The sequence below is a fragment of the Sapajus apella genome, unplaced genomic scaffold (assembly GCF_009761245.1).
Source record: "Sapajus apella isolate SASKATOON/1434 unplaced genomic scaffold, GSC_monkey_1.0 scaffold30, whole genome shotgun sequence".
In the NCBI taxonomy this organism is placed as follows: domain Eukaryota; kingdom Metazoa; phylum Chordata; class Mammalia; order Primates; family Cebidae; genus Sapajus; species Sapajus apella.
The window spans coordinates 349,263-376,262 of NW_022436970.1; the positions used below are offsets into that span (position 1 = coordinate 349,263).

The 27,000-nt window shown below is 40.2% G+C and overlaps 1 protein-coding gene and 1 non-coding gene across 4 annotated transcripts in view; both read right to left on the reverse strand.

Moving 5' to 3' along the window:
* MBD2 (methyl-CpG binding domain protein 2) overlaps positions 1 to 18,126 on the reverse strand; it is a 72,229-nt gene extending 54,103 nt beyond the window's left edge. Inside the window, exon 1 of one of the 3 annotated variants that reach the window (XM_032293553.1) lies at positions 17,342 to 18,126. In XM_032293553.1, the coding sequence (XP_032149444.1) occupies positions 17,342 to 17,898 (557 nt within the window). In that variant the 5' untranslated portion in view covers positions 17,899 to 18,126. The remainder of the gene's footprint in view (positions 1 to 17,341) is intronic. The other 2 variants (XM_032293554.1, XM_032293555.1) reach the window with 2 other exon arrangements.
* On the reverse strand, positions 15,009 to 15,137 carry LOC116561892. Its single transcript, XR_004273659.1, has one exon. It is a non-coding gene; the product is annotated as a small nucleolar RNA SNORA30/SNORA37 family (small nucleolar RNA).
* Positions 18,127 to 27,000: the final 8,874 nt, after the last annotated feature.

Here is a 27,000-nt window from a genome sequence, read left to right on the forward strand (position 1 = left end):
TATATATATATATATATATATATATATATATCTCAAAAATTAGCCGGACGTGCTGGTGGGCACCTGTAATCTCAGCTACTCCAGAGGTTGAAGCAGGAAAATCGCTTGAACCCGGGAGGTGGAGGTTTCAGTGAGCCAAGATCACACCACTGCAGCACTCAAACCTGGGCAGCAAGAGCAAAACTGTCTCAAAAAAAAAAAAAAAAAAAAAAAAAAGTTGAAGTTTTAAAGAAACTCCGTAACTTCCATGTAAAAAGTGATCACATGTCACCTAATACAACGCTCCCCTAGGTATCTGGAACATATAACATGCTGCCACAGTCTATCCCACTGGTCACTCAGCAACTACTAACAGAACCTAAATCCAAACTTCATGCGCAGTGTAACAGGTACACTAAAAATGTCTTCAATCTCACAAACTTCCTTTCCAAATTGATTCTGAAATGCTTTTATTTCCCTGCAAGTATTACATATACAAAAATACCAGCAATAATCAGAAAAAAACTTGAGAACAAATTCTTCTGAAGTCAGCAATCTTTGCTTAAAACACACACACAAACACACACAAACACACACACAAATATGTGGAATGCATATAATATTTGAGCTACCAATTCAGGCTCATAACACTCATAATAAAAAAAATTCTTCAGGAGGCTGAGGCAGGAGAATTGCCTGAACCCAGGAGGCAGAGGTTGCGGTGAGCCGAGATCGCGCCATTGCACTCCAGCCTGGGTAACAAGAGCAAAACTCCGTCTCAAAAAAAAAAAAAATCTTAAATATTGACAATATCTAAATGCTCTCTAATACTACTGAAATGAGAAAACTAGAGCAAACATTTATGAACGTGCTTGTACAATGCTGGCATGAGTTTTGTCAGCCAAACTCCTCCCTTAGGGAAGCATATGAAGAATAATTTCTTCTTTGTAAGTAACACTGCCAAAGCTGGAAAATTACAAAGTCCCAGAATTATACAGAGGACTAGTTTTTCCTAAAAATTTTTCCTCTGTGGCATTTATCTGTAAGAAATGTTTTATAGGAAGAATGCCCCAAAGTCTTACCTAATAAATTTTCTGAACCAAATAAATGTGCTAGAACAAAGGCAGTGTGATATGTCACAAGAAAACTGTGAGAATTCTAGAATCCTTCTCAAAGAAGCCAACATGTCACATTTAGAACTTACCCTTGCACCAAGTGACCACAATAAAAACAAACAAAAAAAAAACTCTTAAGAAGACAAAAGGAAAAAGGCTAAGAAACCAAGCAATAAATACTCTCCTGGAACAAGAAAACTTCTCTGAGTCAAATCCAAACCAATACACCCCTGACTTGTGTCACAAACTCTTTGGTATTCTGCCCCAAAAGACTTCAAGACAACTGAATATCCTATCAACATTCTTTTTCCACAACCACATGACTTAAATATTCCTGAAACACAATTCAAGATATAGAGTTCAGCGGGCAGATGAAGACAACAACCAGGAACAAGAACAAAGTAGACAAGAACATACCAGAGGAAAAAGTGCAGGATCCTACACAAGCAAAGCTCAGCTCCAACTCTAACGTAGATTTCCAGAATACTCGGTATCACAAAATGAAATAGCAAGTCACTCGCAATATTGTCGGAAACTTGAATCACCTCTGCCCACCACACAGTTCCACCCCAAAACCTGATCTTCTATGCTCCGCACATTGTCAGCGGCACTGCGTCCACTTAGTACTTCATTCTCCAAGCTAGAAGGCTACATTATGATCCTTCAGTGCTCCCATGTCTCAGCCACACATCCAGTATCAAGTTCTAAATGTTCAGACTCCTCAATGTTGTCAAAAAAGTTTCACCTCCTTAATAAGCCATCGAAAGCTTTACATCTGTTATCTTTTTCCAGACTCTTTTACCACCAGCCTTGGTAGCATACATTCCAAACTCTACAGCACCAAATATGCCATATAGCTTTGACTCTTCCAGTTATGTCTTTCCAGATGGAAGGATGAACACAGCAACATCCTGACTGTCAAAAGGCTATTAAATTCCCCAAGCCCAGCTACAATGCCCTCCACCTCCACTAGGAAGCCTTCTGGGATTCTCCAATTCAAGTTAGAAATAATCTACTACCTGCCGAAATTCTATTTCATTACAATAATTTCTATATAATTCCTTGCTGAGTCAAACAACAACGCCACTCTCAAACTTCAAATACCATTATAGGACAGCACTAAACAAGGTCACTTTCTGAGAGCAAAAAACCTTATCAGTTCAATACTAGGAGGTGGCTTTCATTTGCAGACACAATGGGATAAATACTATTGCTTATTTAAAAGTTATATTACATAGAATTTTAAAAACTAAGCCAGAGAACATTTTCATGATTAAGGTATTTTACTACATAAGAAATAAAGTATTACTAATGACCTAAATTGATATGAAAAATTAGTCAAGATTACTCCGCTATTATGTCACTTATAAAAAGCTGCAATAGCCATATAGTCCTTATTATCAGATACTCTAGTTATTGATAAACAAAATTCTGGTAAACTAGTCAACATACCTCAAAAAATGAAAAACAAAATCTCTCCACAAAATAAAATGACAGTTCTCAGTCAGCTATCCCTCAAATACATCTCTTTAGTGCAATAAAAAACTGGGCTCAAGAATAGATACCTTATTTCAACAGACTCATTTTCCAGAAGATGAAATATTCAGGCAGTAACTCTTACCAAAAAGATAAGCACTACTGCTCTTAGCATACGGCGTAGAGACAAAGAGGAAGCTACTTATGAAGGAATCAACTGACAAACTTCACAAATTAAACCTGCCATAAGTAGTTCCTTATCTAACAGTTGAAATGTCAGTTATCCACTGCAGCTGAAAACATAATAGAGCCTCACTACAATGTTCCTCTACAGAACAAAACTCATTAGAGATCAGTTCATTTTAGATACCTCTCCCCCAAAATCAAGATAATTTAAACACCTAAGAAGTCAATTAAAAGGCTATACTCTCATGGCTAACATGGTGAAATCTTGTTTCTACTAAAAATACAAAAAATTAGCCAGGCATGGTGGCGCAAGCCTGTAATCCCAGCTACTGGGAGGTTGAGGCAAGAGAATCGCTCGAATTCGAGAGGTGGAGGTTGCAGTGAGCCGAGCTCGCGCCACTGCACTCCAGCATGGACAACAAGAGTGAAACTCCATCTCAACAAAAAAAAGGCTATACTCATGAAATGTGATTGCTTACATTTATCATCTAGATTAGCAGTTTATTAGTCTAACATGGCTTCATATTATTTATTAATTTTAAAAATGAGATGGAAGGTATTTATTATAAATAAAAGGTCAGACATCCTCTACTAATAAATTAAATTAGCAATGAAGGAAAAAAGGTAGAAGTTTTAACTATTAGCATATCCAAAAGAAAGTTGGAATATTCACTAGCAACCAGTAAATTCTTATTCATAATGAATCACCACTTCCTGTCTTACAGATGGAATTCTATGAAACATCTGTATTGGATAGCTACAAGTATTTGTTCTACATACTGCTGCCTTCAGAAAACAGTAGTAGAAGGCATTTTCTTCTCCCTAACTGTTCAAGTTTGTATATGGTGCTTTAAGGAAAGTCAACCTGGCTGTCCCAGGGGATTTTTGGCCAGTGACCCTACTCTTCAGGAGATGAAAGCAAACATGGAGGAGGGCAAGGCCCAAGGGAATGGTTAAGTAGGAATTCTGCCCATGAGATACAGACCAGCTGTACAGGGGCAAACTGACCCTAGGAGAGGCAAACTGAGGGAATAAATGCTAGATTAACACAAAGACTGTCACCTAAGTTCTAGTTCCTACCCAAACTGATTAAGTTTAACTACCTGTTTACCCTCGATCATGTCTGCTGTAGGTCCTGGTCTCAGAAACACCAAGACTTAAAGTGACTAAGCTTTTATTTTAAAAGCATCAATTCATAACTTAGGGAAGTTCAAAACCTGTTTAAACTCTAGAAGACTACAGTGAAGGATATTAGTCATTTCAGTTTTCTCTACCAAAATGATTACTTCTAATCCCAGTAATAAAATACTATTTCACTTTCAACCACAAAAAAAAATTCCCTATCAACTGGCCCCCTAGATACACATTCCTGAACCAACTGTGATCACACCTTTAACTTCTTCTACCCACTATTTAAATAAACTCTGAAAAAATCCCTGAAGAAACATACTAATTAAATGAAAATCAAAAACATGAATTGTATTTTTCCGGTTCACATAAGAACATTTCATCACTTAAAAATTAAAATAACAACAAAAAAGAACAATTCATCACTTAAACTATGTCTTGGCCTCCTTTCATTTCAATTAAACTATTTAAAGCAATTTTTAAGCCTAACTCCATCTTAGTAATTTTCATGTTTCTATTAGAAGTTTCTATCATCAGCCGGGCACGGTGGCTCACTCCTGTAATCCCAGCACTTTGGGAGGCCGAGGCATGTGAATCACGAAGTCAGGAGTTCAAGGCCAGTCTGACCAAGGTGGTGAAACCCTGTCTCTACTAAATATACAAAACTTAGCCAGGTGTGGTGGTGTGCACCTGTAGTCCCAGCTACTCAGGAGGCTGAGGGAGGAGAATCGCTTGAACTTGGAAGCCAGAGGAAGGTTGCAGTGAGCCAAGATTGCCCCACTGCACTCCAGCCAGCCAGGCAACAGAGTGAGACTCCATCGAAAAAAAAAAAAAAAAAAAAAAAAAAAAAAGCAGTTTCTATTATAAAAAAAAAATTTTTTAGGGAACCGAACTTTCAAATCTTAAAAAAAAAAAAAAAAACGTAATTGAAACCAGAAATACTCAAATTACGTTCACTTTAATAGTATTCACACTTTGTGGCACTGTGAACTTACTTGTAATTACCATTACCTGAGCTAGACAACTATAATATGCCCTGCCAGTCTATGACATAAAATTATACCTCCAGGAGACCTGCTGCTTGCATGTGAAACTGTACTCTGAAACTACCGCTCTAATACAGCAGAAGATACTTTTGCTTGTTTCTTTCGTAACATGGATAATCATGATGTTCAGTCAAACCATTGTGAGAAGAACAGGACTCTATATAAACACAATTCTATTTTCAAACCAATTTCTAACATGAAGAACTGTGGGGTAGCAGTCACCAGAGTGAAATAAGATGAAATGGCCTGTGAGTGACAAGGGGTATCACAGATGGCAGATGGCCCGCTAGACAGCTAAACAGCATGTTCAGAGGCATATCACTTCCCATCAGTATCAGGAAATACTTTGTGGGGAATCATAAAATCTCTGCACCAAAAATTCTGTAAGCTACAGCACTGGAAATGTTGAGACTAAAGAAACATCAACTTTAAAAAAAATTTTTTTTTTTTTGAAACAGAGTCTTACTCTGTTGCCAGGTTGGAGTGCAGTGGGGTGATCTCAGTTTACTGCAACCTCTGCCTCCCAGGTTCAAGTGATTCTCCTGTCTCAGCCACCAGAGACACAGGCAGACGCCCAGCTAAGTTCTGTATTTTTAGTAGAGACAGGGTTTCACCATGTTGGCCAGGATGGTCTTGATCTCTTGGCCTCGTGATCTGCCGGCCTCAGCCTCCCTCCCAAAGTGCAAGGATTACAGACATGAGCCACTGCACCCTGCCAACTTTCTATTTTTTTTTAAATCTCTTTAAAAGTTAATGCTTACTTCTTACAAGAGTAAATACTCAAAGAAACATTTCCCTAACAATTTTCTTCAAAATTTCAGCTGAGACTAAAAACATGAAATCAGAATTATCGTTTTTGCACTTTGATACAAAACAATCAGAAACCCACCAAATTCAAAAGAATGTATATCATTGCTACACACACGAGAGAGAGAGAGAGAGAGAGAGAGAGAGAGAGAGAGAGAGAGAGAGAGAGAAATCGACCTAACTCCTCTCCCCTTGATCTTTAAATGTAGGCCTTTCCTACAAGGCACCATCCTCATCCCTTCTCTACAGCTTGTCCCTGATAGATTTTATCTACTCTTATTTTATTCATATCTTCCATGTCTGATCACTTCCTAAGTGATCACCTTTAAACCCAGCTTTCCTTTTCATTGCCACTGCCCTAATCAAGTCTCCATCACCTCAGGTCTAAATCACCATGATAACCTAACTGATTTTCTCCTGGCTAGTCTCTTTGCATTCTACACTATCCACATAGCCCCTCCTAAAACAACATTTTGACCACAGCTCTGGCTTAACAGTCTTCAGTGGACTTTTACCCCATTAGCAAAAAAGATAGCCAAACATTTTAGGCCTGCATTTTAGATTCTTTTTCATACGGCCTGCTCTTAATCTTTCAGCCCTACTTTCCACTCTTCTTACCTAGTGACCATTGGTCCAGCCATATTGGTTTAGTCACTCTGAGTAGGCCAAATGGCTTCTGCAGTTCTTTACAAGAACCATGTCTTTTACTCGGTGCATAATGCATGAGCCCCAGTCTCCAAGAGCCCAATCCACCTTATATACTAGCTCTTCCATAAAGCCTTCACAGAGCCCAGTAATAGGAATTTTCCTTCCTCTGAACCCATATAGTAGTTACTGCCTATGACAGGCAAATAATCATGAACTGCCTGTTGGCCTTATTCTAGCTTTGAAATATTTAGTTCTGCATTGGTAGAAAATTTTCACAAGTTAAATCTTTGCCAATAGGATACTGAATACTTATTTATGAATGAACTTATGTGATGTCAGATTTGCTTCAAATAATGAAGGTTGGGTCAGGAGCAGAAAATTGAGATAGGGATGAAATAAGATTGACCATGTGTTGGCAAATTGTTTAAGCTGGTAAGCTCCCACTACTTTTGTGTGTATGTAAGAAAATTTCAATATTTTGTTTAAACATTAAGTATGCTAGCTGAAGATATCCCCTGAAAATATGAAAGCTTTAAAAAAATATATCAAGACTCTGGGCAAGTAAATTTGAGCATTAAACAATTTGTTGGCCATGCACAGTGGCTCACCCCTGTAATCCCAGTACTTTGGGAGGCTGAGGCAGGCAGTCACTTAAGCCAGGAGTTCAAGATCAGCCTGGACAAAAAGGCGAAACTCGGTCTCTACAAAAAACACAAAATTTAGCTGAGCATGGTGGCACATGCCTGTAGTCCTAGCTACTCAGAAGAGTGAGGTGAGAAGACTACTTGAGCCTGGGAGGTGGAGGCTACAGTGAGCCATGATCACATCATTGTACTCCAGCCTGGGCAACAGAGCAAGACCCTGCCTCAAAAAAAAAAAAAAAAAAATTCCTTGGCAGTGGGGATGGGAATAAAGTATGAATAAGGAAAAAAATGTATTACAATAAATTACTGTAGCTAATATTATCTCTATTTCAGGGATCCCCAAGCCCTGGCCACTAACCGTAGCCTGATAGGAACGAGGTGGCACAGCAGGAGATGAGAATTATGGCCCAAGCTCTTCCTTCTGTCACATCAGCAGTAGCTTTAGATTCTCATAGGAGCATGAACCCTACTGTGAACTGCACATGCAAGGAACCTAGGTTGTGTGCTCCTTGTGAGAATCTAACTAATGCCTGATGATCAGAGGTGGATCAGTTTCATTCCAAAACCATTCTCCCCTGCCCCCACCCCCAATCCGTGGAAAAACCGTCTTCCATGAAACTGGACCCTGGTGCCAAAAAGGCTGGGGACCACAGCTCTGTATCAGTTAAAAAAAAAAAAAAAAAAATTAAAAACAAGGGTATGCCACTAAAATGTGAAAAATGAATATATGTTGAATTCTACCTAATTTCATCCTTAAGGCATTTGTTACTTTGGTTGAACTGGAGACTGGATGCTGCTACAAAACTGTCAGATATTAAGTATGTTTGGGAATTATTTCAAAATATAACTAGGGGGAAGGGGTGAATATAGATAAAACAAGACTGGCCAAGAGCTGGTAACTGTTGAAACTGGATGATGACTACATAGGGATTCATTATATTTTTCCATCTATTTTTGCATATGTTTGAACTTTTCCATAATTAAAAGTGTGTGTATGTAGTTATATGTGTGTGTGTACGTACACATATATATATATCCCCACATATATATCTTATATATATACACACACACATTAATATATACTTAGACAAATACGCCTCAAAACCAGACTGGAAGCTACTGTGTCAAAATTAACAGTGGTTCTATTTTTTTTTTTTTTAAACAACCAACATTACCTGATAAAACAGTAGTTCTTTGAGACTATAATAATGACTGTCATTACTTCACTATACTCTTCTATATTTTCCCAACATTCTGACTGAGCATGGGTTACTTTTATAATCCGTGTGTGTGTGTGTGTGTGTGTGTGTGTGTGTGTGTGACAGAGAGTGTTTTTTTGTTTTTTGTTTTTTGTTTTGTGTGTGTGTGTGTGTGTGTGTGTGTGTATGTTTAGAGACAGGGTCTCACTCTGTCGCCCAAGCTGGAGTGCAGTGGAGCAACTCCTCAGCTGAAGGAATCCTGCCACCTCAGCCTCCAGAGTAGCTAGGAGTACACGCTCAGGCTACCATGCCTAGCTAATTTTTAAAAAATTTTTGTAGAGACAAGAGTCTCACTATGTTAGCCAGGCTGGTCTCAAATTCCGGCCTCAAGCGATCCTCATCCTGCTTCGGCCTCCCAAAGTGCTGTGATTACAGGTATGTACCACCATACCTGGCCTATGTATAATATGTTTTTAAAACTTTGAGAAACCTCGGGCTGGGCGCGGTGGCTCAAGCCTGTAATCCCAGCACTCTGGGAGGCCGAGGCGGGTGGATCACGAGGTCAAGAGATCGAGACCATCCTGGTCAACATGGTGAAACCCCGTCTCTACTAAAAATACAAAAAATTAGCTGGGCATGGTGGCACGTGCCTGTAATCCCAGCTACTCAGGAGGCTGAGGCAGGAGAACTGCGTGAACCCAGGAGGCGGAGGTTGCAGTGAGCCGAGATCGCGCCATTGCACTCCAGCCTGGGTAACATGAGTGAAACTCCGTCTCAAAAAAAAAACAGAAACACAGTTAAAAAAAAAAAATTTGAGGAACTTTTATAATCTAAGGTCTGCACTAATCACATTTTAAAATAGACGAAATACAGTAAACCTTCACATAATTACCAAGCATGTGCTTCTATTTCTATTGGCTAATTAATTAAATGAAAAGAAAGGAGCTAACATTTTACTGATCTACTAACCATCACACATGGTAAATACATTTAATTCCAAAACAATTCCACAAGGTAGAATTCTTACACTAGATTTATAGTTGAGGAAACAAAGGCTTACAAAAACTTATCCGTCCAAGGTTAACACAGTAAAGCAAGATATAAGCCCCAATCTTTCGACTGAGAAGTCCTCATTCTTTATTCTAAACCAGGACAACCAAAGCGTGTTCTGTGTGTAACCTTACTGGTCTTCAAATAAGTCCGCAAAGGTAGAGAAAGCACTTAGAAACTGTCAATGGTAACTTGTCAGGTTAAGTTTATGACTCAGGAATCTGGTGCTAAAAAGTTGCAACATGTCTTTTGTATGTCTACTTTTACTTCATTTTTCTCTTCTTTTTTAATACAGATCACTCTGGTGTCAAGATACTATAACAAACACTTCACGTTTGTAGCCAAATAAAAAAATTAATTAGTTAAAATTAGGTAGAAACATAGCCTCCCAAGATGATACAAAAGCAATTTCTGAAGATAGATTTTTTTCAGGCAAATATATTTAATATTAAAAATGAAATCAAAAGTCCTATAAATCATTGTAGATCTAAAAGCCTATAGGTTTTACATATATATATATACACACGCACATCTCAACACTACATATATACAAGTTTGAGGAAAAAATTACATTTACTCAGCTATTCAATATTTGTATACCTGATTTAGTGCAAGACAGGATGCTGGTAATTGTAGGGGACACAAAATAGCCCCTATAAGGGCAGTCAGGCCTACTGCTACAGCCAGCATTAACCACAAGTTTTTGGATTAATAGAGAAATTAGCAAGGATTTATTTAAAATGTTCCATATGATACCAGGGACTGTGCTGGATACTGAAGATTCAAAAATGAATTAGATGCAGCTCCTGACCTTGAGGAGGTTCAGAATCTCATGGGCAACAAAGACTTACCAATTATTTCTTAAAGCAAATGTGGTAAGAGTTAACAGAATTATACTCAAATGCCATATGAGTTTCCCATTTCTGCTAGGGGACTCTAGGAAAGGCTCTTTAAAAGTGATGAATGCCTGTTAAAAAGAATTTTAAGGGCATTCATCCTTGCTTATATATGCATTCTTCCAGTGTAAAAATAACAAAAGAAAAGAATACCAAGATACAGCATTCAAAAAAAAATCTTGAAAAGGGGATGATGGGCCAGGCGTGGTGGCTCACGGCTCACGCCTGTAATGCTCTGCATTTTGGGAGGGCAAGACAGGCGGATCACCTGAGTCAGGAGTTTGAGACCAGCCTGGCCAGCATGGTGAAATCCTATCTCTATTAAAAATACAGAATTAGCCAGGCATGGCAGCACGTGCCGGTAATCCCAGCTGCACGCCAGCCTGGGCAACAAGAGCAAAACTCCATCTCAAAAATAAAATAAAATAAAATAAAATAAAATAAAAGGGGATAAGTTCTTCTTCCTCACATCTGTAAAACACTCGATTATTCCCGGAAAATGCTAAGTGTTCAATTTCAAAATATAATTTTAAATTTTATTACTTATATCCATAGAGCCTATGCACATCAAGATCCCAAACAAATGAGTCTGAATTTGTATTATACTGAGAAAGAATACAGGATGAAATCTGCAGATACTATTCAAACTTCATTGTATTCCATATTTATATTCTCCTTCCTTGGGAAGTTTTAGTTTTTAGAAGTTCTGATAAAATTAAGTAAAACATCATTCTACAAAATTTTCCTAATCATTTCTTACCGGAAATGGCAGAGAACAATGAAAGATCAATACATAACAGCTGTTAGAGGTATTAACATTCCAAGCCAAACACTAAATCCATGAAGAGTTAATGATTTATTTCTAATTCATCATGTAAGTCTTGAGAAGATTTTAAATATGAGTAAAAGTTATGAATTTCTATCAGCCCCATTATAGAATCTAAAAAACAAAATCAAAAAAGCATCACTTCCTTTAAAATTCGATTAAAACTAAATTATGAAAAAAAGACTCTCATTATTAAAATTTTAAAAGCAATGTGAAAAAAAGTCTACCAATTTCTGTTGGAGATTATTTTTAGAATGTATATGCATCAGTTCCTTTGAGCTATGTATTTTCTTTAATACATACTATTTAATAGGTAATTGTGGGTGTTGTGGCAGGTGAGACTTTGCATGTCAGCTTCTAAAAATCAAATGTAGGACAGATGGCAATGCTGCACCCTAACAAAAATTCCTCTAGCATCTCACAAAAATATGTGATGGTACAGCTAAGGAAGATGTATCAGAGCACAATCTCCACCACACCTATGTCTTCCATTTCTGGATGCAGGCGTCAATCACGAAACATCAAGAGAAAAGACTAAAAGCAAGCCAAACTTTCAATTACACAAGAGGCTCTTTAGAAATATTGGATTTCTTTCCTTTCTCCAACTAGAGATTTTTTAAACTGATCTTTAAAGTATTATTCAACTGTATTTCAAACCTCAATATCTGAGAAATAACAGGGTTAATCCCAGTTTGAACAATTATCAAAGAGAGAATTTTTTTAACAAATTGATCACTTTTTTTACTCAGAACAATACTGCTTTAATTATGTGGATTTATTATATTTTTTCCCCCTCCAGGATTATATAAAGCTGGAGCATCATTTTTGGTACAATAGCTTCACTACCAGATAGGATTTAAAATTTACCCTTTGACACCTTCAGGATACAAACACAATAGTAAATAATCACATTATTTTAATGGCACACTAAGCCCAATAAAGTAGATTAGACATGAGGTGTTGCAATATTTGAGAATACAAGTAGGAATCTCTATGTCATGCAACAGAGCACGGTGGTTAGGAGTTCTGCGGTTAAACCACCTGCTTTAGGATCGTAACTTTGCACTTACTAGCTGTACAACCCCAAGCACGCTATTTCCCTTTGCCAACTCCCCATTTGTAAAATGGAGATAATTGTACCTATGTCTCATACAGTTATAAGAATCCAATATGATAATTCATGTAAAGCATTTAGCAAAATAATGCTGATAGCTGCCAAAATTTTGAGAGCTGTAAACACAAATACACATAGAATTAAGGCACAGAAGACCCTACACTACTATATCCTATATTACAGTGAATGAAATTCAAATGCTGATTTCTCACTTGTGTCTATGCACTATGAGCCTCCTATTTACCATTTTCACTGTATTGCTAATATTCAAAATCCCAGAAAAAAGGCTTTCTGTAGTACCTTCACATAGATGATGAAAATTAGAAACTAGAAAATGTGTAGCCTTATTAATAAAATATCTCAACCAATTTTATCCCAACACACCACCACAGGTAAAAGAAATAAAGCAAAAACTAAGAAATCATTTTAAGGCCTGTTTTACAAAATGTTAGTTGTAATACCAATTGATAAACCCTCGATCTCCCTGGGCTCAGGTTGTCTTCCCATCTCAGCCTCCTAGAATAGCTGGGATTACAGGCATGTATCACCATGCCCAGCTAATTTTCTTGTTTTTGTAAAGACGGGGTTTCCCCATGTTGCCCAGGCTGGTCTTAAACTCCTGGGTTCAGGCAATCCACCTGTCTGAGCCTTCCAAAGCGCTGGGATTCCTGGCATGACCCACCACACTCAGCCAGTAAAATCTTTTTAGTTTCTCATCATGCATCTCTCCCTTTGCTTATTTTAATTCTCTGGTCCCACTATACCTTTTTCTTTTTTCAGAAGTGTGATAACATCAGGTGCAAATACATCATAATTTTGATTTAAAAAAAGAGTCAAAAACATGTTTCCAGTATCCAATCAAATGATACTTTATGGCAGCAGCTGTAATAGTTTACCATTACCAAGTTCTTTAACCCTAGTTATAACCAAGAATCTAGAACTCTAGCGGGCACAGTGGCTCATGCCTGTAATCCCAACACTTTGGGAGGTTAAGGTGGGAAGACTGCTTAAGCCCAGGAGTTCAAGACCAGCCTGTGCAATACAGTGAGACACTGTCTATATAAATACATATTAAAATAAAAAAGAATTTTTTTAGAGAGGAAAAAGGAAGGAAGGAAGGAAGGAAGGGAGGGAGGGAGGGAGGGAGGGAGGGAGGGAGGGAAAGGAAAGAAAGAAAGAAAAAGAAAGAAAGAAAGAAAGAAAGAAAGAAAGAAAGAAAGAAAGAAAGAAAGAAAGAGAAAGAAAGAAGACTAGAATTGAACAAGTTTAAACTTGATTTTTTAAAAGGGCAAGAGAGGGAAACTAAAAGAAGACCCTGTGAATAAGAAAATATTTCAAAAATATCAATCAGCAAATGTTATGCAAGAAACTAGAAATGACAGGAGTCGAGTAGACAAGTCAGAAAATTATTGTTCAAATAATGGGTTCAAACGATGGAACAAGCTTTTTCAGAAAATATACCAATGGATACGATCAAACCACACCCTTTTAAACAAACACATTGGATGATAACATATGAACTGCCACAACACTATCAGTAATCCTGACAGAAGGCATAATTATATTGCTTAACTGACAACTAGGGGCACGCCTTCTTCCTATTAGAACTTGGCAGTTTCAAAAAAGCAGCCAAAAAACTACCAAAATTTGCGGCTTTCTCGATGAGCTTAATTTCAGACCAATTATAAGTGTCTGCCACACCCTAAATTAACAGACACAGATTTGTTTAAATTAATCTCCCCAGGGGCAGGCTAATTCAGGGGTTAGCATTATTAGAATCTGTGTGAACAACTGGGTGCAGGTGCTCACATTACCAACGGGAGAATTAACTCTTAACCCACCTACTAGCAGATAGTGGGTGTTCTGTGAATTACTGGAATTTTTAAAGGGTGGAGTGTATATGGGGACACTAATACATAAAGCAGTGACGCTGTAGACTGAAAAATAATTTGTCTTCCTTTACAATAAGTAACCGCCTATCATTCATCACAGAAAGCTACAGTCACAAGTCAAAGTAACTATCCTATCACAATTATCATATTATGCTAAGTATATGTTACTGCTTCAGAATGTAACCTTTCAGAAGAAAACCAAGACTGGGTGTTAACAATCCTGTAAAGTAACTAAGCCTTTGTAGATAGTTAATAAACAGCAGACAATGCTCCTTTTGGCCCTGAACTAAACAGGTGTGGCACAAATCTGTTCAATGTGTCCTTTCCATTTTACATAAACAAGTAAAAGGCAAATCATGCTCCAATGTCCCAGAAAAAGACTTTCATTTTAGGGAGTAACTACCTACAGTGGCTTGCAACTGCCTTAAGATGAATTTGTTTAAAAGTTTGTTTTAAATTGATCATATCCGTTTTCCTAACATAAAATACTAAGTTTGTATTTAAAAAATGTAACATCAAAAAATGTGCAACACATTCAAGAAAATCATAAATCCAAATGAGCACTACAACAATTTGACTTCTTGAAATAACTTTTCCAACTATGACAAGGAAAACAAACAAACAGAAAGTTTTGCAATCGCCAAAGTTAGCTTGAAAAATACATCATCCCAAAACCAAACAAACCATATCCCAGGAGAACTGCCACAGCGAGTAAAATTCAAAGTTTAAGATGCTCTACTGAGAACAGACTAGTCATCTATTCCTCAAGGAGTTCAATCACAGACACAGAACAGTCTTGTCAAATATAATTGCCTACAAGGCACATAGTTCAAAGGAGGTTATGCAGACTGCCTGCTTAGAAAGAAAACAGAATGCTGGTAATGAAAGATACCAAAAAATGAACAATTGTGAACAGCAGTAAGTGAAACTAATGAACTTGAGAGGACTAATCTTTTTTAACCACAGTAACTTTTTTTTTTTTTTAAATATTTTATCAGGAGAAATTGTCCCCTTGAGTGACAGCTGCCACTGGCACAGTCCCAGGGCAAGGATGCCATCAAAGGCTTTCTTTCAGCACCAGCTACCAAATCCTGGCCCCACAGCCTGAGGGAGGACCTGTGAAAGTGCTCACAATAATTTTTTTGCCATTAAATCAAATATTTGATGAGGAAATACAAAACAGGATTATCACACTTTTTCTTTTTTTTCTTTAAAGAGATGGGGTTTCACTCTATCACCCAGGTCACTGCAGCCTGGAACTCCTGGACTCAAGAAATTCTCTCAACCCAGCCTCCTGAGTAGCTGGGACCACAGGCGATTATCACTATTATATTTAAAATAAGTTTTCCATTTTATCATATGAGGTCTCAAGATGAGGGTCTTAGGTCAAGAGGAAAACTAAGTTAAAATGAAACATCACTTTTCTTTTTTTGCTTGAGGTGAATTTACTAAAACTACTTACTCATCCATATATGGCAACCATCAGGAATGTGTTCATATTTACATGCTGCAGCAGCAGTGATCACATTCCTGTGTGTGCATATGTATATATGTGTATGTATATTTCTTTAACTTTTTCAATCTAGTTAAAAGTATTCTTAGTTCATAAGCATTGTATGTGTATAGACGCATTTTCCCAGAACTACTTGAAGAGGACAGGAAATCCTTCGTAACATTATTACAATGGCTAAATGACTGACAATTGTCTCCAATACCCATAAACATTCCCTGAAAAATGCTTAAATCAGTCCACAAACCGTATTTCCAAACGACTGAAAACAAGTTTATATTGTCTTCTATCAATGGGATAGCTTATTACAAAATTTAGTAAATTTGTTTATAAGTCCACGGGTATTGATAGCCATAGGCACTTTCTTGAGCTTACTGGGTCACACAAACTGAAGACATGAAGGCCGGGCACAGTGGTTCACACCTGTAATCCCAGCACTTTGGAAGGCTGAGGCGGAAGGATAACGAGGTCAGGAGTTCAAGACCAGCCTGGCCAACATAGTGAAACTCCGTCTCTACTAAAAATACAAAAATTAGCTAGGTGTGGTGGCACGCACCTGTAGTCCCAGCTACTCGGGAGACTGAGGCAGGAGAATCACTTGAACCCGGGAGGCAGAGGTTGCAGTGAGCCGAGACCACACCATTGCACTCCAGCCTGGGTGACAGAGTGACAATCCATTTCAAAAAAAAAAAAAAAAAAATTCTAAAAGTCCCACCTGGGAGCCAGGTGAGGTGGCTAATGCCTGTAATCTCAGCACTTTGGGAGGCCGAGGCAGGCGGATCACGAGGTCAGGAGTTCAAGACCAGTCTGGCCAACATAGTGAAACCCCGTCTCCACTAAAAGTACAAAAAATTAGCCAGGCATGGTGGCAGACACCTGTAATCCCAGCTACTCAGGAGGCTGAGGCAGGAGAATCGCTTGAAACTGGGTGGCAGAGGTTGCAGTGAGCAGAGATCGCGCCATTGCACTCCAGCCCTGCCGACAGGGCGAGACTCCGTCTGGGGGGTTGCGGGGGAGACATGAACAGCATGACCACAGGATTGCAAGATTGAGGTGAAAAACCTTGAATCATTTAAAATAGGATGTCTCAACATCAGCACAGGTGACATTTTGGGCCAGATCAGTCTGTTGCGAGAGCTTTCCTTTGTATTATCGAATATGGGGCAGCATCGCTGGCCTCTACCCACTAGATGCCAGTATCACACCCTCCCCAGGTGTAAGAACATTGACAAATGTTTCCTGGGGAGCAAATTTTGGTCTAGGAGTCTAAAAACTTAGTACAGTGTGCCAGTTTCAAAAGAGTATACTCTGCAACAACAAGGAAGTTCCAAAAACACCAGACATTCCAAATAGCTGCTTTATACGATACTTTCTTGGATGAAGTAAATGAAACCTTGTTACCGTAGATAGCTAATTCTTCCACATGTGCATGATTAAACACTTGTGATGATGAATCTGGGACAGGCTGGGACAGGAGCCAACAGTGACTGGGTTTTATAGTTTCGATGAATTACACCTCCTTTTAACCCTTCAGTGGATTAACCATCCCTGCCAGGTTAACCCTTTCTTCGCAAACCATCTTCCCCCGACGCCTTCCACTTAAGATGCCCTCCTGCGGGCCTCCACCTTTGACACTCCTTCCCAACGCACTGGGGTCAACTCTCACTCAAGGGTTCAGCCACCTTCCACCACCAGGCCAGCCTTTCCTTGCCACATCATGCCCCCCGGGCCGTAGCTCTCATCCTGGCATCCCCTACCCAGGCCTGCTCTTGACCCCTGACCCCGGCCTGACCCCGCCACCCCCTCCCCGCCCCCAGGGAGGTACCTGAAGTAGTAGACATCGCTCTTGCCAGCACTGAGCCCAGATTTTCGGATCACTTCCTCCTTCTTCCATCCGGGGGGGAGGGCCGGGCAGTCCATCCTCTTCCCGCTCTCCGTGGCCCGGGGTCCCCTGGGCCCCGGCCCCGCGCTCCCCGACGGGAAAGGGACCGGCTCCCGCCGGGGGGCGCCGCCGCCACCGCTGCTGCCGCCGCCGCCGACGCCGCAGCCGCCGCCGTCGCCGCCAAGGCCGCTGCCGCCACTCGGGGGACGGCCGCGGCCCCGGCCCCGGCCCCGGCCCCGTCCCCGGCCACGGCCCCGGCCCCGGCCCCGGCCACGGCCACAGACGCCGCCGCCCCGGCCCGCCTGCTTCCACCGCCCCCGGCCACGGCCGCCGCCCCGAGCGCCTTCCCTGCGCACGCCGCTCACCGGGGACGGGGCGAGCGCGCTGCCCTGGCCCCCCTGCTCTATGGCGGAGTCGCCGCCAGCGCCGCTGCCGCCCGCCGCGCTCTCCCCCTCCTCCTGCTCCGGGCAGCAGCGGCCTCCCCCCGGGTGCGCGCGCATCCAGCCCCCTCCCCAGCCGGCGCTGCGCTTCTTCCGTAACCGAGCCCTTGGAATCCCGGAGACCCGCCCCGCCCGCAGCGCGGCGCGCGGGGGACGCGCGCAAGCATCATAGAGCGGGCGCGCACAGAGCGGCCCTCCTGCCCGGGGCGTGGCCCCGGCCACCGCCTCTTAGGTCCTCCAAGCACTCTGGGCAGCCATCTTGTCTCCGCCTCCTCGGGGCCACGCCCCTTGCCGCGGCTTTCCAGCCCGGACCCCCAACGGGGTGCGCGTAACCACCACCGTTACGTGATTTTGCCTATGTTTGCTTCCCGATTAGTGAATAACAAGCAAAATACATCTTATATTTTATACTCACTAACTCGGCTATTCATTTAAGGGGATGATAGCCCCTTTTCCCGCCTCTGCACAAAGCTTTCAGGAGAGCTTATGTTGAAGGAATGAAGCAAAATGCCCCATTTGCTGAATACCAATGCCCTCCTGAGCCTGGCTTCAGAGCCATTGACAGATTCTCCTGGAATCTTGTAAGGATGTAGGAAGGGAAATGATAACTTGGACTCTACCCATGAGGCAGATGAGGCTTACCTCTAGATTCTCCTTAGAATGACCAAAATCCCTAAATCCATCTAGAAATTTCCAGATATCTTTGTCTAATACAAAAATCAATGGCCTTTTATTTGGTAAATATTCCCTTATATTGAAAGTCCAACCTAAGCCACTGCCACAAGCCTTTAGGAAACTGTGTGAGATTCATTTTGGTCTGCCAACTCATTTAAGAGTGATTTTAAAGTATAATAGCAAATCGATTAAGGAAACTGATTTGAATTTTAGAAATGCATGTTTTTGTCTATAAGTTGTTGAACATTTATAGAAGTATGCTATTGAAATTCAAGATAATACATTATGAAATGTTTGGATGATTGAAAAATGTAAAGCACATTTTATCAGCTTCATGATACTATGTTGGTTTTCTATACTCATATCTAAAAACTGAGGACCAAGTTTAATGTATAGAAAGAGTCGATTAACATAAAGCAACAAAAATCTAAAATTAATCTCTGGTTTATCTTTGCAGTAGATGCAAACATTAACTCACACACAAACTTGTCTGTTTCTAAACCTGACCTTAGTCTTTTAATGTCCTTTAGCTGAAAGACACTAAATTATGGCTTTCTACAAGAAATTTTGAAATGTGAATCTAAAAATTCATCTAGAAATGAGTTCTGAGGAGCGAGGTCAGTACTGGAGACATTCATTTAGAAGTCATCCATGAAAGTGACAATTGAAGGAGACCCTGCAAGTAAGATCTCCAAGGAAGAGCCTGCACGGTTAGCAATAATAAAAGGAAAGAGGATCAAGAACTGAATCTTGAGGAATGCCAATACTTAAGGTTCCACTGAAGGAATAAAGGGAAAAAAATGAGATTAAAGTTTGTATGATGCAGGCCGGGCGCGGTGGCTCAAGCCTGTAATCCCAGCACTTTGGGAGGCCGAGGCGGGTGGATCATGAGGTCAAGAGATCGAGACCATCCTGGTCAACATGGTGAAACCCCGTCTCTACTAAAAATACAAAACATTAGCTGGGCATGGTGGTGCGTGCCTGTAATCCCAGCTACTCAGGAGGCTGAGGCAGGAGAATTGCCTGAACCCAGGAGGCGCAGGTTGCGGTGAGCCGAGATCACGCCATTGCACTCCAGCCTGGGTAACATGAGTGAAACTCCGTCTCAAAAAAAAAAAAAAAAAAAAAGTTTGTATGATGCAAGAGAGTAATTTTCACACGTAATTGAAAATAAAGTGTAAACATGAGCAAAAAATCTCAGTAGAAACAGTAATTGAGACAGGTAGCTGAGACAACAGATGGGAACAGATACACTTTTGGAAAATTCTACCTTTTCATGCTGTGCTAATAAGGCTGTAGATCAAATGATATAATGGATATAAAAGCATGCTTAAAAAAATAAATCATAGGATTTTAGGGTCATTATTTTGATTTCTTCTACCAGATTCCATTTGCTAAATCCCAGAAGAGGTAGTTTAATGTTCCCTCATTTAGACATTTCAAAAGCTTTTTGGTTGCACTTGAACTTTTCTGCTGTGATACCATAGAGCAAAGTAGAAGAAATATATATTTTTAAATAAAAATAAATGCATTTACTTATTTCCACTAAAAGAAAAAAATACTCCAGTTGAGTCAACAATAAATTCCAAAGGGGACTAGATTGATATCTAAAAGTGTTAAGAATAGATGCTACATACCTGAGAGACAGACCCCTTAGTTCCTCTTTAAATACTGGACAAATAATAACCCTTTTATAATTCTAGGAAAATTCATTGTATATTACTTCTCCAAGAAGCATAGTACGTTGTTTTTCTCAGGTAGTAAAGTCATGACCAAATTTTCAATTTTGTCTCTCTTACAATGGAGAAGCTTTGCTAGCTTATCTCTCAGAAAAAGTGAAAGACAAAAAGCAAGAGAGGATTATGTATGAAATCTGGTCCACTAAATGAACAACAGAGATGCAACCATGTCTGATCTCTGCCTCTTAGGTGTAAAGGCAGGTGTTAAAACGCCAGCTGTCACCCCTAGAAGACGATTTATTCTTTGATTTTCCCCCTTGTTTACCAGGTAAAGCTGAATGAAGTTAAGCCATTAAAGAAAAAGTTGTTTTTAAGAGAGGTGTTAATTTGGATTTTTATTTTGAAAATTAGAACAAATTCAGGGAATAAAACTTGAAAGAATATTAGGAGGTAAGACTGATTTTGAGAACTATATATTTTGTCAAATATATAACCTGCATTTAAATCTTTGAGTATGATAAAATACCCAGAAAAAAAGGTGTTTGTTTTTGTTTTTATTCTTTGGTTTTTGGTTCTTGTTTTTTTTTTTTTGCCTCCTGTGTCACTGGTACCACAGGTACATGCCACCACACCCAGCTAATTAAACCTTTTTTTTCTTTTTTTGTAGAGATGGGAGTCTTGCCATATTGCCTTGGCTGGTTTCAAACTCCTGGGCTCAAGAAATCCTCCCGCCCCACATCCCAAAGCGCTAGGATTACAGCAGTGAACCTCTGCACCCAGCCAGAAGGTTTCAAATATTGGAAAACCTTACTTTTTTCAATGAGCATTTTTGCATCAAGGGATAACAGGGACATTAGGTTTTTTTCTCTTAGCCTCCAAAACAGTAAGGTCAGAATTTATCAAGACATTACATAGGAGTTAGGGCACAACGAGGGGTGGGGGGAACATTTTCCAGCACTAATTAACAGGTTTTGTGATTCATTAGGTTGGCCCAACTACTGTTCTCACCTAATTCCCAGGCACAGCATGTCAGGAGGCCAAATGACACTTTCAAGTGCAAGTGCTTATAGTATAAGGAGGGCAGAGATCACCTGGTGACCATCAAGCAGGCCACCCAGAGGCAAAACTACTTATGTGAGGAATTTAGAGGTAATTAGACTCCCCTATTATCTAAACCTGGCATCTGGTTCCAGGCATCTTTCTCAAAAATTTGTAAGTAACTAGAATTTCTATACGTCTCCGATGCATGCATGTCAAAACTCATTGTGCAACCCTTGCTAACATTAAGGCACCAAAATATCTAAAAGTATTATCATTGATCATGGCCTACAATCCACTCAGTCCTCTCTTGCCGAGGTGCCCCGCTGCACTCTTCTGCAGTGTATTTTCTTTATAATCAAACTATATTTCAAACCTATACTGTCTTCTGTAAATTCTTACTACCCTGTGACCCGTGAGCCCAGCATTTTCTGATGCCAGGGCTCTGACACCTCAGCTGGCATAATATAAATACATCTAGTGCTCGACTTACGACCACGATTGGTTCCGACAGACCGGTCGTAACATGATTTGGTCGTAAGTTGAGTAGGCTATATGTACAGTACTGTGAAATGATGTTCTAAAAATCTTTAAGTCATATTTTATCATAAGACTTAATGGTGTCCATTTTTGAATTTGATCTTCCATCCAAATATATAGCAATTTCTCCATTTCGAGGATGGGCCCACTTCGTTGCTTTGTTATAACTGTTGATCGCATGGGTGCAGAACCTTTCACAGCTTCACGAATTCCTTCTTTATCTTTCAAAATCGTCGACACAGTCGAGTGTGATAACTTCGTATCACGTGCAATCACATTCACTTTCTTTCCTCCTTCTTACTGCTTAATTACCTTCATTTTCGTGTCGAGATCGATGGCCTTTCTTTCCTTGGCAGGCTGAGGTGTAGACAAAGACAATTTCTTCTTGGTAGACATCCTGGGAGGGGTTTGATGAAAAATAACCTAGACACAAAACACAAATTGCTGTACCGAGTCTCGGATAACAATTTAAATGGTGCACGCGGAGATGGTAGTGCCGACGGAAGCTGGTCCGCACTGTCGTACGCCCAGCTGGGCAACGTTTGCACTGCCAGACACGGAACAGTTGTGGCCAGCGATTGTGGTCGTAAAGTCGAGTGGTCGTTAAGTTGCATAGGTCGTAAGTCGATCAATACCTGTAAAGGTTTGTTTGTTTTTATAACATTCCACTTGGAAAGACTACAGAGGAGTCTTGCACTGAATAGCTCAAACTAGAAAGAGAAGAGTTAATCACCTGAAAAGCAAGAGAAAACAAGCAGGGATAAATTTTGAACCAAGGAAAATCATTTAAGAAGTACTGTTTCTGGTGGTTTTTTTTTTTTTTTTTTTTTTAATAGAGACGGGGTTTCACCATGTTGGCCAGGATGGTCTTGATCTCTTGACTTCGTGATCTGCCCACCTCAGCTTCCCAAAGTGCTGGGATTACAGGCTTGAGCTACCACGCCTGGCGTATCTGGTGTTTTTTAAATTTCCGTCAATTGTTACATTTGTCATAAGTAAATGTTTGGGATTAAAGAATAGAGACATGCTTATTTAACGACCCCTCACCCCCCCCCATAAAAACCCTGAAAAACAAAACACAGTGCAACCACTTGACAAAAAATGATCTTTAGGCTTTAGAGCCCTCGGATACCACTTAATATACTGAACAGTGGTTTTCAACTTTTTTTTTTCTTTTGAGACAGAATTTCACTCTCGTTGCCCAGGCTGTAGCGCAATGGCAGGATCTCGGCTTACCTCAACGACCGCCTTCCAGGTTCAAGAGGTTCTCAGGCCTCAGCCTCCTGAGTATTTGGGATTACAGGCATGCACCACTATGCTCAGCTAATTTTGTATTTTTAGTAGAGACAGGGTTTCTCCATGTTGGTCAGGCTGGCCTCCCAACCTCAGGTGATCCACTTGCCTTGGCTTCCCAAAGTGCTGGGATTACAGGCATGAGCTACCATGCCCAGCCAGTTTTTAACTTAAATTCTGGCTGCAAAACACCAGAATGCTAGGACATGTGATCCATCAGAAACGAGTGCTGACTATGCTATGATTGCAGTTCACAAGTGAGAGACCAGTCGTATCTAAGCAAATCAGAAAATACATCTCATCAAGAGAGACTTTGTACCTAAAATGACTTTCCCAATTTCTCACACATGTCTCAAAAGACGCAGGGCAAAGACTAGAACTCAAGTCTCCTGACTCGCAACTTTAGAAATTTGTCTGCTTTCACTGCCTGTCTCCCCTTCAATGGTCTCTTCACTCACTCTCACACGTGCTGCTACTTCAAATTGGAAAAAGATTGTTTCCAACCACATCCTCACCCCAACCATCCATTTGGCTAATTTCACTTATCTGTTAGATTTCACCTTAGGCATCACCTCATCTAAGATGTCTTTTCTAACCTCTCCAGGAACCCCACTGCTGATTCGGCACTGCTGCCTGGGTTGTATACTCTGCACCACACTCGTTATCGCTTGGTACTTCCCCATCCATTTATTGTACTTTATTGAGTTAGTTTTTTAATTGTCTTTTGTCCCCTACCAGCCCACAGGGCCACTTTTCATATTCACCACTGTATTCTCCATTCCTATTACTGGACTTGCCTGGCACATGGAAAGCGTTCGTTAGATACCTGATGAATACATTGAATTAATACTTTTTTTTTTTTTTTTGAGACAGAGTTTTGCTTTTGTCACCCAGGCTGGGTACAGTGGCGTGATCTCTGCCTCCCGGGTTCAAGTGATTCTGCCTCAGCCTTCCAATTAGCTGGAATTATAGGCACCTGCCATCATGCCTGACTAATTTTTATATTTTTAGTAGAGACAGGGTTTCACCATGTTGGCCAGGCTGATCTTGAACTCCTGACTTCAGGTGATTCTTTTCTAAAAATTGTAAACTCTTAAAATAATAAGCAGTATATTTGCTTCTCAATGAGAGTATAATCACATGGATTATATAAAAAAGAAATTCATAGCTCATCCAGTCTTTGAAGATTTCAAAAAGTTTTTATGCCTGAGAGACATTTAACAATAAATCTGATGGCGTCTCTATAAATGTGGGGTACAAAGGCAATTTTATTACATGTATCAATTGTATAGTGATAAAGTCAGAGTTTTTAAGGTATCCATCACCCATATAATATATGTTGTACACATTAAGTAATTTCTCAGCAACCACCCTATCTGACCCATCACTCTTCCAAGTCCCCATTGTCTGTTATTCCACACGCAATGTCCACATGCGCACAATAGTTGTCTCCCACTTATAAGTAAGAAAAGTGATATTTGACTTTCTGTGTCTGGCTTGCTTTGCTTGAGATAATGACCTCCAGTTCTATCTGTGTTGCTGCAAAAGACATGATTTCATTCTTATTTGTAGCTGAACAGTATTCCATTGTGTATATATGGCACATTTTCTTCATTCAATCATCTGTTGATGGACACTTACATTGATTCCATATATTCGCTATTGTGAATAGTACTGCAATAAACATATGAATACAGACATATTTTGCATAAAATGATTTCTAAGAATTTCTTTTTTTTTTTTGAGATGGAGTTTCACTCTTGTTGCCCAGGCTGGAGTGCAATGGCGCAATCTCAGCTCACCACAACCTCTGCCTCTCGGGTTCAAGCGGTTCTTCTGCCTCAACCTCCAGAGTAGCTGGGATTATATGCATGTACCACCATACCCAGCTAATTTTGTATTTTTAGTAGAGACAGGGTTTCTCCATGTTGGTCAGGCTGGTCTCAAACTCCTGACCTCAGGCAATCCGTCCTCCTCAGCCTGCCAAAGTGCTGGGATTATAGGTATGAGCCACCGCGCCCAACCTCTAATAATTTCTTTAACTTTGGGTAGACAACCAGAATTTAACTTTATCTTAATTAAAAATGAGGCTTAAATTCATTTTACAAATATAATGTTTGATTATAAGACAATTATAAAATATATCCTCAAAAGTATTGTAGAATATACATCACAGAAGATAATCACAAAATTACTACTTCTAAAAAACTATTTCTGGATTAAAATACTTATCTTCATTCACATTTCCGCTCATTTGGCTTCAAATAATTTGACTCCTCCTAATAGTCTAAGTTATATATATTCACATGTCTCATGTCTTTTTGTTTATTTTGGAACCATCTACAAAGTTCTCAGAGTATTTTCTTTATGGCTTTGCTCATTTCTAATGGGTCCCTAATCTGTAATGCTTCTGAGCACAGTTTAAAAAACTAATAGAGGGTTCATAATTTGGTCCGGTGATCTTGTTCTAAAACACTTTCAGACTTTATATCCCAAATCATTACCTACCTCCAGACTCCCCAACAAGTTAATCACAATTGTATATAATTGCTTCCCTCCAGGCGTCTGTTGTTATTGCCACATATCCTTCTGCATAGCTTGGAAGTCTGTCCTCTGGGTGGGGGATTGGAACAACAATGACCCAGCAACTTTCTCTGTCACCATCTGTGGCAGACACACTGGTTGGCAAAATCAAACACCCATTACCAATCTGAGTTTCCCTTATCCACCTTCTCTACAGTAACTAGGAAGTATAAATACTTACTCTCCCAATCTCCTTAGGCAAGAACAGGAGAGAAGCAAGAGTGACTATGGGAAAGTGTTTACTTCTTTATTTAATAAATAAATAAATAAGAAGAGGCTGAGCACAGTGGCTCACACCTATAATCCCAGCACTTTGGGAAGGCAAAGCAGGTGGATCACCTGAGGTCAGGAGTTTGAGACCAGCCTGGCCCATGTGATGGAAACCCACATCTACTAAAAAATACAAAAAATTAGCTTAGCATGGTGGTGGGTGCCTGTAGTCCCAGCTACTCAGGAGGCTGAGGCAGGAGAATTGCTTGAACCTGCGAGGTGGAGGTTGCAGTGAGCTGAGAACATGCCATTGCACTCCAGCCTGGGCAACAAGAGTGAAACTTTATCTCAAAAATAAATATATAAACAAATAAAGAAGACATGATCAGCACCTCCCTTTTTCCTTTGTTCCTGCTAGAACATGGGCATGATTTCCAAAGCTGTGACAGCTATCTTGCAACTATGAAGCAAAGAACACTAAAAGGCCAGCATCCTAAAAATAGCAGAGCCAGAAAATGGAGAGCTAAATGACATTATTGAGCAGCTGAACTGTCTTGTAACTATTTATCTCCAGACTTTTTGTTATATTAGAAAGACCATGTTTGATTAAACCAGGTTTAGTTTTTGGATACCTGTGGCAGAAAGCATTCTTTGCTGTTAAAATTTCTTCCTTTAATGGATTGTTTAAATCTTACTAGAATTCAGGCAGCTCCCATGCTTGAGACCTTGGTGTAAGAGATTGCAAAGAGTAGGCAGGGCACAGTGACTCATGCCTGTAATCCCAGCACCTTGGGAGGCCAAGGCGGGCGAATAACGAGGTCAGGGGTTAAAGACCAGCCTGGCTAACGTGGCAAAACTCCATCTCTACTAAAATTACAAAAAAAAAATAAAATTAGCTGAGCGTGGTGGCACACACCTGTAATCTCAGCTACTAGTGAGGCTGAGGCAGGGAGAATCACTTGAACCCAGGAGGCGGAGGCTGCAGTGAGCCAAGATTGCCCCCACTGCACTCCAGCTCTGGCGACAGAGTGAGACTCCGTCTCAAAATACAAAAGAGAGAGAGAGAGATTGCAAAAAGTAAAAGAGGAAGCAAGAGAGAAATATAAAGAGACAGATCGGGGGAAAGCCTACTAGGCTTTCCCTT